At 31.5% G+C, this 12,918-nt stretch overlaps 2 protein-coding genes across 4 annotated transcripts; both read left to right on the top strand.

The window, feature by feature from the left end:
* Positions 1 to 478: 478 nt before the first annotated feature.
* LOC108834134 (ankyrin repeat-containing protein BDA1) lies at positions 479 to 3,190 on the top strand. 3 transcript variants are annotated; one of them, XM_056994253.1, is made up of 4 exons: positions 479 to 631; positions 962 to 1,290; positions 1,599 to 1,886; positions 2,353 to 3,190. In XM_056994253.1, the coding sequence occupies exons 2-4, from the start codon at positions 978 to 980 to the stop codon at positions 3,054 to 3,056; spliced, it is 1,305 nt and encodes a 434-aa protein (XP_056850233.1). In that variant the 5' UTR covers positions 479 to 631; positions 962 to 977; the 3' UTR covers positions 3,057 to 3,190. The 3 variants fall into 3 exon arrangements, with proteins under 3 accessions (XP_056850233.1, XP_056850234.1, XP_056850232.1); XM_056994254.1 differs by having other exon boundaries at positions 479 to 648; positions 1,000 to 1,290; XM_056994252.1 differs by having other exon boundaries at positions 479 to 648.
* Positions 3,191 to 9,625: 6,435 nt separating this feature from the next.
* Positions 9,626 to 11,925, top strand: LOC108825796 (ankyrin repeat-containing protein BDA1-like). The gene is made up of 3 exons (XM_018599147.2): positions 9,626 to 9,994; positions 10,119 to 10,402; positions 11,089 to 11,925. Exons 1-3 carry the CDS (start codon positions 9,682 to 9,684, stop codon positions 11,770 to 11,772), a joined length of 1,281 nt encoding a protein of 426 aa, XP_018454649.2. The 5' UTR covers positions 9,626 to 9,681; the 3' UTR covers positions 11,773 to 11,925.
* Positions 11,926 to 12,918: the final 993 nt, after the last annotated feature.

The raw sequence follows: 12,918 nt of genomic DNA, 5'->3' as shown, positions 1-12,918 counted from the left end.
TAATAAAAATATATAACACGATACAATAATAAAATATATAATATACATAAATCGTTAAATAAATAAATGTGTGGTTCCACGGGTCAATTTCTAGTAACCATTTATTTTGGGCAATTTTTTAACATAGCACACTTATTTTTTTGTTCCAACCACTATTTTTAATTTTAAGTAATAGCGTAAATTTAATATCAAAATGACTAAAAGTGGAAAGCATTGGACCGAACTTATATCCTATTCCAGTATGAACAAAACGAAACTATACAAATATGGAAAACGTTTCGAATCCAATTGAATTATATTTATAGAAAGGTATCGAATGTAAATTAAGTTATATTTTAAAGAAAAGGTATAGAATCCAATTAAGTTATGTTTTATAGAAAAGTATCGAGTCCAAATTAAGCTAATGCGCGGGAACTATCTACTTCCTTATAAAAGGAGAAGCTGGTATGATATCACCAGGTATCAGTAGAGATACAAAACCCTATAAAAGAAGCAGAGGCTCATACCTTGTGAACCGAGGAAGAAGTTTCCCAAAATACACACGTACAGAGCAGTTGTAGTCGGTGGCACTATATCAGTAGAAGCACGACACTTGTAGTGATAAACAATCAAGATTCTCGGTTCTGTTCCGGTACAAAATATTTCCAGGTTTATTCAAAATATCAGATTAACTTTTTTATTTGCATGAATCTTATGCCCTGAATGATGACTAAAATAATGAATGGGAATAGTGGATTCTTCTTAATTCATTAATTTTACATTATTGTAAGGAAAAGGTTTTTATCCATTGTTCATTCTCATTCTTCCAGTTTTAAGGAATTATAGAACAAAAATGTTAGGAGAGAAACAATAACAAATACTCTTATGCGCTCTTAATATCTTGTTTTTCTTCGTTATTTTCCCTTTAATGACACCAGTTAACAAATCATAATTTTATAATATTCAAATGATTATACTCTAGAACCAATTCCAACAATATGGATCCAAGGTTGCTTTCAGCTCAAAGCGTTGATAGCGTTGATGCTTTATATTCTTTTATTCAAGCGGATCCATGTATTCTTCAAAGATTCGACGTTTTACCTTTCATCCACACACCTCTCCACGAAGCTTCATTCACTGGGAACATAGATTTGGCAATGGAACTTATGATTCTACAGCCATCTTTTGCCAAGAAATTGAACGAGGATGGGCTTAGTCCCTTGCATCTTGCTGTCGAGAACCACAAGGTTGAGTTAGCACAAGAGTTAATCAAGTTTGATCCTAATCTTGTTCGTATTCGTGGAAGAGGAGGTATGTGTTCTCTAGATTCTTTTTCTAAACAAATATATTTTGAATCAAATAGTATTAAAGTAACCACATACAGGGACAGACCCACTTAAGGTCATGTGAGGTCAATTGACACCAGTAAAATTATATAAATTAGATTTACAAGCAATGTTCATTATTTAGTAACAGCAAAGTTGGTGTGAATCTGCACCACTGAACGCACAAACTCGGGATTTAATTTCCCACAATGACCCCTATATTTACTTTTTCCATTTATATTATATATTTTGGCCCAGTAAATTCTTTACGCTGACTCCGCCCATTGACCACAGGTACAACACCTTTGCATCTTGTGGCGGAAAAAGGTGACGCGGATCTTCTTACAAAGTTTCTCTTTGTATGTCCTGAAAGCATTAGAGATGCAAATGTTAATGGAGAGACTGCTTTACATATCATGGTTAAAAACGATAGACACGAAGAGCTCGAAGTTCTGAGAGGCTGGATGCAAAGAATGCTTATAAGTGATGCTTTATCCACTGAGAAACACATTCTGAACACACGCGATCGTGACGGCAACACAGCCTTGCACCTAGCGGCGTACAAGAATGATAGTAAGGCATGTTCTTACCCATCTTTTGTATAGAGAAATGGTCAAAAATTCACACACTCGATTTCTTAAACTCTCTGCGCTTAAATTGTTGGCATGTTCTTACATAGATAGTAGTATATTTAGAATCTGACCCAAGATGAACATATACAATTAGTACACTTTGTCTGTTAAATGCCATTTATTATCATGTTAGCATGCTTCTATTAAAAATAATATGAACATATAATCTAGTATTTAAGAAGACTTAAGAGCGATTTTATATAAATGAGTACTTAAGATAATTTTAGATGAATGAATTAGAGAATTTCAACTGAAACTATGATATTCAACATTTTATTTTATAATTTTCTTTCAATCAAAACAACTCAAAATCACTAGAAATCTCATAGTATCTACTACTTAAACAATTTTAAAATACATTCTAAATAACAAGTTCAATGACACTCGGTTCTAAAATACTTGCTATATCCAGGCAGTGAAAGAGCTGTTGGAGTGCATGTCACTGAACCGCAACATCCAGAACAAAAGTGGCATGACAGCCCTTGATTTATTACGAGCCAAGGGATCTCACATGAACATTAAAGAAACAGAGAAAATCATAAAAGATTCAGGGGGTAAGACTAGGGACTCTGTAACCACCGTTAGCACAATGTCTGAGTTCCTAAAGACACCAGTCTCTTTTCGGGAACATTGTTCGACGGGATTGGCACGATATAAAAGTAATATGGCAGATGGAACACGGAACGCTCTTCTCGTGATAACAGCTTTGATAATAACAGCTATTTATCAGACGGCGGTTCAACCGGAGGATGATCAAGATTTCATCAAAGATAACGATGTTGTAACCAAGATTGTGCTACTATGGGGATTCAATACAATAGCCTATTTCTTAGCTATGGCCTTGACTTTTTTACTCATACCGTTTGGTGGAACATACACTTGGTGGTTTATATGCATTACGCTTCCTCTCGATTGTTCTTACGTAGTTTCGACTTACATGAAGTATAAACTCGGGCGGCATGTGATCCCCATAACGCTCATCTATATGTACGTGATCGTTATACTCGGATTTTTCCTTGGTCTGCTTGTATTCTACGTGAGGTGGAGGCGGACCACGAGGAAGAATGGACCGGAACCCAAAAGTGAGCTGATTTCCGAAGGCTTCAAGACAGTGGTTTAAACCTTTGAAGCATTTGTATAATACGATTGTGTCGTTGTACTTTGTCAGAAAGTCGTGAGAATGCAATAAATAAATATCACTTGTGTAATAAAGTGTGAAAATGAATTAAAGGATTCACTAGATTTTGACCCGCACTTTAAAGGGTGGATATATTTTTTGTTTTAATTTAATTCTCATATTTGTGTTTTTTGTGACTATATTTGTATTTTTCTTTGTAATCATATTTGTGTATAAATCTTAATCAAAATATATTTTATTAAATAATAGCAATTTAAAAATTGATCCATTGCCGGTCGAATCCACCAACTCGCGGGTATATTGTCGGTCGAACCCTCCAACCCGAGGGTTTCAATTTTGTTTTGGTCAAAATATGACCCGTATAACCCGTAAACAAATAATTTGTACCGGATCCGTCCTATTTAATTTTTCGGTTATTCGCAGGTTATAAACTTTTTAAAGCTAATTATTTAATTTAATTATTAGAAAATATAAAACAATATATTTATAATAAATATATATATATATATATTAAAATCTTAAAATTGTTTTTTAAATTACCATATTTAAAAAAGTGTTTACTTTTTTTATTTTTATTTTTAAATACTTTTCGGGTCGGCGGGTATCCGCAATCCAAAATCTACCAACCCCGCACCCACCCTGATTTTTAAATGAACTTTTATCGTAAGTTTCCTTAAAGTCTAGATTCTGACCCGCCTTTTTAAAGGCGGGTACATTTTTGTTTTAGTTATTTTTAGAAATTTAATTCTATATTTATATTTTCTGTAATTATATTTGTAATTAATATTAATTTAATTTAATATAATTTTGGTAACTATATTAAATATGTCAAGTTACATAACTATATACTTGTGTCATATGAACTTTTGTAGTAGTTACCTAACATTATTAGTCAAGAATATTCGTACCTAAAAACCCGATTCAGAATCAACCAGGAAATCAAAGTCTCATACTCAGTGTTTTGAAACTCGATTCGGACCCGCAGTTGAACCGGTAAATCTGGTGACCCAAGATAAATTCGGTTTAGGTTTTGTGAAAAACCTAATATTTAAAAACCCAGTGAACCCGCAAAAAAACACTAAAATCCGGTTGCCAGTTGAACTAAAAGATAACTTTTACTTCCTTTTTGGGTTTTAATTATGTTTTGAAAATCTATTTTATATAATTTTAATAAAGAAATTAGGTTTTTTATTTTTGATATCGACAATTTATTAATAATGTTTTACTTCTGGTTTACTTTGGATTTGAAATTTAATTTTATTATTCACATTACACATATAAATATTTATGAATTTTTAAGTTTTGATATTATTTGTTAGATGTCATATATTAACTTGTTACAAGAAAAAAATCTAAACTATTTTTGATATTTTTTCTATCATGAATATAAATGCTATTACTTGTTATTGATAATATATACAGAATGATATTAGAGCATCCTTAATGGGATAAGTGGGAGAATATAGGTTATGTGTGAAAAATTAATAAAATAATATAAGAGATGAAGTTTAGAAATAATTAGTTGTGGGATAAGTGGGAGGATATAGAACTTGTATCTTAATAATTATATAATTTAATAATGTTAAAACATATAATAATTTTTAAAACATTAAAAATAATTTTAGATGGAAAACATAAAAAAGTAATACTAAATTTTATTTGAAAATAAAAAGATACCCAATATACAATTTCAAATTATTATGAAAAAAATGAAAGATAGAAATGAAAAACATAAAAAGAAACAAATATTTTATTAAAGTACACAAACATTTAGTATTATATTTAGAAACAAACATATTAATTAAAGTACACAAACATTTTCCAGAAAATAGAACCAATGAAACTAAGCCACATCACTCTAATAACTTAGGTGAAACACTTCTTGCATAACAACCAAGAAACACTTCTTGCATAACAACCAAAAAACACATCTTGATCAGTTTTTCATTTTTTCCTTTTATTATATTGCCATAAGATGTATGGAAATATACCATTAAATATGCTCTTAGGCATGGAGAAATCAAAACATCTAATGTATGAATTGTTTGCTGTCAATGATTGTAGTTGAATATTCTTGCTTTATATATATATATATAGTTAATGTATACGTGATTTTTTTTCACAACAAAACAAAGGCATTCGAAACTGTAGGAAGTAAAGGGGAGGGAGGTAGGAAGTATAGGCGTCATGGATCAGTTACATTATTTGATCGCTATATAACCATACAATTATATAGGCGTGTGTAGCAATTGTATTTCTTTTTAAATTGGACCTAACTCATATCAACTGGTCATGTTCCAAAATTAATAGTATTGATATCACTTGTATATTTATATTTTCTGTGTTTTCAAATCACTCGTGTGCAGAGGCGGATCTAGGATCAAAATCAATTGGGGGCACACACAAAAATTTTCATTATACATATTTTTCACTGGAGGCTTTTGGACAAATATCAAGCTAATTATCAAAGAAATTGAAAAGGTAGACGGGGGCATGTGACCCCATAGCCTTCTACGTCCATCCGCCCCTGCTCGTGTGTTATATTATTAATAGGTTCCACCCCTATATACTATATGAACGAGAGAAACTAACGGTTAAAGGTGTCAAAGATTTCTTCTACGTAACATATGAAACAACCTGATGTTAATTCAATCAAGGGATCCAATGAAGACTAATTATCATGATAAAACTATACAGAAGAGTCTGATTGTAAACTGACAAACAACAAATGGCCTACAAATGCCAAGATTATCATCTTAGAAAAACACTTGTTCAATTAAGGTTGGTTTATTGTAAAACTAATTATTTTATTTCTTACCGTATAAGTTGGTGAAATTTCTGGTTCTTGTCAGTTTTGAGAAACTATATCCCTTAAAAATTAAACATTGGTACCATAATTAGAGTAGGTGACGGTGGATGAAGTATTAAGTTCTATAGTCTAGTCCGCCATCTAAGCTTAATCATTTACAAACATTTGGAGACACCTAGACCAAGTCTTAATCGTTTTCTCAAAATCAAGATTAAAATTTCCCAAATCTTAAATTTTATAATCCGAAACGCCTGTTATTTATGATTAGAAAAGCACAGTATTGTTAGGGAACTTAGCACTGTCGTCACGAAAACATACCTTTTGTAAAATTCCAAGTCAATTATTTCTTTTCCTGTATATGGCCTTGGCTCACTGATTCATAATAAAACTTAGAAGTCGTTCTTGTTGTTTCTGCTTAAGCAACTTCAAGAGCGACCAGTTTGATTGGGGATGTATTGCCCAATAAATTTAAATAAGGACAATGCTTCGACTCCTTTCTTGTTGAACTGTTTCTTAAAAATTTTAATGGGTCTTTATAATTTAACAATTCAAAAAAGAAAAGAAAATAGGTTTTCCATTGAGAGAACCTTTTTTAAACAACAAACTTTGATTAAAACTCGGTTCGACCAAAAAAAGCGGCCGGCTCATTACAAAATGCAGATTTCGAGAACGAATCAGGTAAGGAGTTTTTATTTTTGGAACAAAAGTAGGAAAAACATAAAGCTAGAATACAGAAACTCGACATCCATTAAAACTCCATAGATTTCTATTGGATATTGACTGCTCAAACGAACACTTGAGAGTCTAAAGGCATCCAGAGGTTGAAGAGGTTAGCAGACTGTGCTGCTCGAAGTGCCTCTCGAAGGTCCAAAGCCTCAGCGAGAAGGGGTGATGAGACGAAGTGGTAGATAGATGATCCCAGGATCGGTGCAGTCGTTCTGCCAAGAGTTCACCCTAGGCCTGCCCTCTTCGTCTGTGTAGCCCAAGCTGCATCAGAGATTTTCCGGTGGTATGTGCAGAGTTTGTAGTTGAGTGGTAGGCTTTGAAGGTGAGCAGAGCTTCGATACCTGTGCTAGTTTCCATTCCCTCGTACTATGGCATTAGTGACAATAGAGCCAGTGCCGGCTCTAAGGGGGGGGGGGGGGCAATGGGTGCGATCACCCCGGCTCAATATATTCCACCTTCTATTCTCGAAGATGAGATGATTTCTACTAGTCCATATATTCCATCATAACCATTGAGAGATCCAAAAAAATCAATTAGAGCATCTGTATTTATAGTTTTTAAAGGATTTTTTCACCAAAATTTTATTATTTTCAAATGTGAATATAAAATTTTAGTTATATTTAATTGGGAGACAAATTATAGCATCATAATGTGATGATAACCATGACGGTCATTTAACACAAATTTTGAATATGTGTATACTACTAAAGATAGGAGTAAAATCAATTTAGGGGATTTGCTGAAACCAACCTAAATATTGATTGTAACCTTAAAAATAGCATTTATATTCAATCAAATGCAAAACTAATCTAACGGGATTTTGAAAATATTATTTAATTTTTATGACCAAATGTGTTAAAACTACTATTTAGCCCTTATGACCAAACAAAAACTAGAATGTTATATTACGATTATGTCTTTCGTAAGTTTACACGTAACAAAGAAAAAATCTATGTATCTGTAGATCTCCTAAGACGTCTACTTTGTTGACTTACTCTGTAGTGTACATCGTACTTTCATCTAATATTTTAATTTTAAAAATAGAAAAAAAAAATTTGTGAAATTTTTATTTAGTCATCAATATAATGGTTAATATGAATTTTATAAATTAAACTTTTTTATGATTGAACAATTTTAACAAAAAATATTGATTTGATAACTATGTGTTGGATAATGTTTATTGTTTCATGTTATATTTTTAAGGGTTAAATTCTTAGGGTTAGATTTTAGATTGAGATTTTTTGTTTCATTGATTTAAATTTGCATACTAATGTTGAGTAGTTTATACTTTATATATATGGATATTTGATACAATAATTGAGATTTTTATTATCAAATAAACATTTAGGGTTTGTGTTTTCTGGTTTAGGGTTTGGTATACAATTCACTCTAAACTAGTGTTTACAAAAAAACATTATTTAAATCAAATTAATTTATTTATAAATAAAAATACGAAATCGTGTATTATAACTATTAAAATAAATAAAGAAATTTAGTAATTCACATTTTAAAATTACTAAAAATAAAGGAAATAGGAAAAAGAAACTGTGTAGACTAACAAAGAAGTCTATTTTCATCGAATTTAACCTAACCGGATTTATCCAATTTAATTTTAACATAATCCAGTTTAAACCAAACCTTATCAAGTCAACTTCATTTAGACTTTTTCGCAGTCTACTTAAACTTAAGACTAAAAATCAATGTTTTTAAATTGAACTTAATTTTTATAAATAAAATTATGAAATTATTTATCAAAACTATAAAATAACAAAGAAAAAAATTTGTAAAATCATATATTAAAATTACCAAAAAAAATAAACAACAACAGAAAATAGCAGTACACTTGTTTAGCATCCTGCTAAACCGGAAATAATTCAACTCGACCGGATTTAATCACATTAATTTAACCGGACCGAATTTAAACCAAAAAATTTATAATTGAAAGATAATTTTATATGATTGAAAAAATAACATTGAGTGATTTTTAAGATTTATTTATTAATAATTAAAAATTAATTAATAATTTTAAAAAACAAAATCACAATCCATATGAATTTTTAATGAAAACATAAATATTAGTTTATCATTATAGTTTTTCAATTGATAATAGGCGTATTTATAAGTAATTATAAAATATTTATGACCGCAAGTGCGGGTAGAACATCTAGTTGATAGTTAGTTTCGAAAGAAAATTGAGAAGTTATGGTTACTTTAAATCCGAAACTATATGTACCCATTAAATTAGAGAATAATTAGAGCAATCCATTTTTTGTTCAAATTAATACTCAGTGAAAAAAAATTCTTTTTTTTTTGTAACATGAAAAAAAAAATTCTAAAACGTATTTTTTCTTCCAATATCTTATCTCGTTAGGAAAAAAGAGTATATATTTTTTTTTTCGTGTTACAAAACACGAAAAAAAAAAATTCTAAAACAGTATTTTTTCTTCCAATATCTTATCTCGTTAGGAAAAAAGAGTATATTGCCGACACACATGACTGGTATATAATATGCACATATATATTATCCACCGCGACCCACGAAGTAAGAAATTCCAGGGAAAATGGAATATGTTATTTTAAGATTAAAAATGGAATATGTTAGGTAGCTTTATAGCATTTTGCTTTTTTCTTGTTTCTGTAATATCACATGTTGCACTTAGAGGTGAACGAGACGTTCGTCCAATTACCTTCTGCAGTGATCAATGATTCAATTCAAGAGAATGGCAACTCAGGAGAAGTTTACATGTATTTTTTACTTGTAACTTAATTTGTTGATTGATTGTGTAACACATTTTCCATGTTTTTATTGACTTGCCTCCTCCACAACTTTTCTAGTCCTATTTTATATTACTCGCACCATTCATCTTGGGTCCCTTTTTATCCTTTTATTTTATTAATGATATATAAAGCTGTCTGATTTCTGGTTTAACCTGTCTGATTGGTAGGGACATTATCTATGGTCCATGTCTAATAGTCTTGCTATATCCTCTATAAATTTAACCAAGCAAAACGCTTCGACTCATATCCTCTTGAATTGGTCCTTAAAATTATTTTTATTTGCTTGTTATTAGTATGGATTCAGAGTTGCTTTTGGTTGCTCAATCGGGTAGCGTTGATGCTTTATATTCTCTGATTCAAAATGATCCATATATTCTTAACAACCTCGACGTTTTACCTTTTATCCACACGCCTCTCCATGAAGCTTCATCTATCGGGAAGATAGATATGGCAATGGAACTAATGACTCTAAAACCATCTTTTGCTACAAAACTAAACGTGGATGGGTTTAGTCCCTTGCATCTGGCTGTCGAGAACCACCATGTTGAGTTAGCACTAGAGCTAGTCAAGTTTGATCCCAGTCTTGTTCGTGTTCGTGGAAGAGGAGGTACTTCAAAATCTTAAATCTTTATTTGTGCTCCTAAATTTTTTGTAAGGTTACTAAAACATATATGTGACATATAACATGATGTTAACTGTGAGAGATTATTTATATTCTTTCATAACGACAGGTATGACTCCGTTGCATCGTGTGGTACAAATAGGTGACGTCGATCTTCTTACAGAGTTTCTCATGGTATGTCCTGAGAGTCTTAGAGATGCGAATGCAAATGGAGAAACTGCTATACACCTCTCGGTAATGAACGAAAAATACGAAGAGCTCAAAGTTCTAGGAGGGTGGATGCAAAGAATGCGCAAAAGAGATGCTTCATCTACTGAGGTTCACGTAATGAATAGACGCGATCGAGAGGGAAACACGGCCTTGCATGTAGCGGCACACAAGAATAATCACCAGGTATGCTCTTACCCTTCTTAGAACTTTTAATAATACACTAGATAAATCTAATTACAGTTATACAATTATTTTATATTTATATATAGGTTTAATGGCAAAAAAATAAACAGTTAATTTGACACAACATACATTAGTCTTTAAATTGCTAATACTGAAATCATTGTTAAACTGTTTAGTGACTTATTTACCACGACTGTTAAGCCTAATAAACCACTTCATTATCCCTAATGTATTATTTGAGAAATATTACAACTTTTGAATTATGACACATGTATTTCCTAAAAAGATTCTTAGAATTCTTTAAAATTAGGTTGGTTCATCTTTATATATCTATACATATAATTAGATTACTAGTTCTTTAGCTTTCTATTTTTTAGGTAGACATGTCAGTGACAAAAAAAAGGAAGGTAGACATGTAACGTCGTCGTTGGTTTCCACTTCATCATTAATCAACATATTGAATTCTTTCAACAAGAAATATCGTCAATTTCCCTTTTTCAAGATGCTCAGTGTATTGATATTTTAATTAATATTTATACCTGTCACTTATAGCACTTCTAAAGTAATTCCCTAAAATATTTATAGAGTGATACTCCTTTAAATTCACAAACTTTCATCTTCTCAAACCATTTGTGTTAGAGACTTGTTTAATAAAAGGGTGCCGTGAAACATGTGTATACGTATAGGCAGTAAAACAGCTGTTGAAATGCATGTCACTGAACCGGAACATCCAGAACAAAAAGGGCATGACAGCCCTTGATGTCTTACGAGCCAATGGAGCTGACATGAACATAGAGACGGTGAAAGCTATACAAAAAGCTGGTGGTAAGAGTGCGAATTCTCTATCCAAAGTTAAGCCAACGTCTGTCTTCTTGAGAAAACCGGTCACTTTCTGGGAATATTGCTCCACGAGAATGGCTCGTTACCGGAGCCGCATGTCAGACGGAACTAGAAACGCTCTTCTAGTGATTACAACTTTGATAATCACAGCTACTTATCAGACCGTGGCCCAACCGCAAGATAAACACAACTTAGAACACCTAGATTATGTGGAAGAAATCATATTAGAGATGGTGCTTATATGGGGATTCAATACTATAGCCTTCTTCTCAGCTATTGCCTTGACGTTTATACTCTTACCAGTTGGTAGAGCATATACTTGGTGGTATATTCTCATTTCGGGACCTCTCGTATGTTCTTACGCAATTTCGCTGTACGTGAAGTATAATCTCTCAACCGTAATCATCGACGTGTATTCAATGGTTTTGCTTGGATTTTTCGTTTACATACTTGTATTCTACGTGAAGTGGAAGAGGGATACGCAAAAGAAAGTTCCAGAACCCAAAATCGAGCTGATTTCCGAAGTTTGAAGACCATGGTTTAGCAGCGTTTGTAGAATATTCGTTTCCCGTAAACCGTGTATTGTTTATAAACATATTACGCTGTGATCTGTACGTCTACTCATTTTGTAAAATACTTTCAACTGTTTGTATTCCTGAATAAATTACCTGTTTAAGGTTCAATATGAAAAAATCTGAGAAAAAAAATAAGAGTGGAAAACAAAAAGTTTTTCAGATAAAGGGCTATAAGAAATAGGGTTATTTGTGAATTACTCATATTTCAACAACAAATTAAGTAAATGTCATTGATTTTGACATAAAAATGTAGTTTTTAACATTTGTGTCTCAAAACATTAGATTTTATCTTTATTCATTACATATACCAGGTAAATGTGGTTAATAGAATACAACGTCAAAAACACCTGAAATTACTCCAAATAAAAGAAGTAAAAGTCATCCACGTATAACTTTATTAATCACATATATATGCGCCGAGTATGCACCGAGTGTTCTATTCCATATCATCGAGAAGGATTATAATCTCATCTACAACTACTAAATACTAAACATTACCTAACTTTAATCCATACATATTAAACCTTATCCAGTCGCAGCCCAATCCCTAAATACTAAACTCTAAACCTAATCAGTAAACCGTAAACCCAAATATAAACTATAAACTCAAATAAAATGTGACAAAATAAATAACATAGTATATATTGGTGAAATTATGAAATGTGTATGATTGCATGGAAAAAGTTAATGTTGACCCCAACCATACTCTCTCACCTTCTAAATACTGAATCCTAAAATCTAATCACTAAACCCTTATCCAAATATAAATCATAAACCGAAATATAAACCCTAAACCTAAAAATAATGTAAGAAAATAAATAACATAGTACATATTGGTGAAATTATAAAATGTATATGATTACATGGAAGAAGTTAATATTGACCCCAACCATATCCCTTCATCTTCTAAGTACTAAACCCTAAAATCTAATTACTAGACCCTTATCCAAATATAACCCCTAAACCGAAATATAAACCCTAAACCGGAAATAATGGAACAAAATAAATAATATAGTGCATATTAGTGAAATTATGAAATGTATATGATTGCATGGAAGAAGTTAATGTTGACTCCAATGAAACCCCCCTCACCTTCTAAGT

The sequence above is a fragment of the Raphanus sativus genome, chromosome 9 (genome assembly GCF_000801105.2).
Source record: "Raphanus sativus cultivar WK10039 chromosome 9, ASM80110v3, whole genome shotgun sequence".
NCBI lineage: Eukaryota > Viridiplantae > Streptophyta > Magnoliopsida > Brassicales > Brassicaceae > Raphanus > Raphanus sativus.
This window is presented reverse-complemented; position numbering and strand designations above follow the sequence as displayed.

Bases quoted from the DNA above. Each gene is read 5' to 3' on its own strand.
- LOC108834134 (XM_056994253.1), top strand. From the start codon at position 978: ATGGATCCAAGGTTGCTTTCAGCTCAAAGCGTTGATAGCGTTGATGCT. The intron at 1,291-1,598 runs GTATGTGTTCTC...CATTGACCACAG, and splicing joins TCGTATTCGTGGAAGAGGAG to GTACAACACCTTTGCATCTT. The intron at 1,887-2,352 runs GTTCTTACCCAT...ATATCCAGGCAG, and splicing joins CAAGAATGATAGTAAGGCAT to TGAAAGAGCTGTTGGAGTGC.
- LOC108825796 (XM_018599147.2), top strand. From the start codon at position 9,682: ATGGATTCAGAGTTGCTTTTGGTTGCTCAATCGGGTAGCGTTGATGCT. The intron at 9,995-10,118 runs GTACTTCAAAAT...TCATAACGACAG, and splicing joins TCGTGTTCGTGGAAGAGGAG to GTATGACTCCGTTGCATCGT. The intron at 10,403-11,088 runs GTATGCTCTTAC...GTATACGTATAG, and splicing joins CACACAAGAATAATCACCAG to GCAGTAAAACAGCTGTTGAA.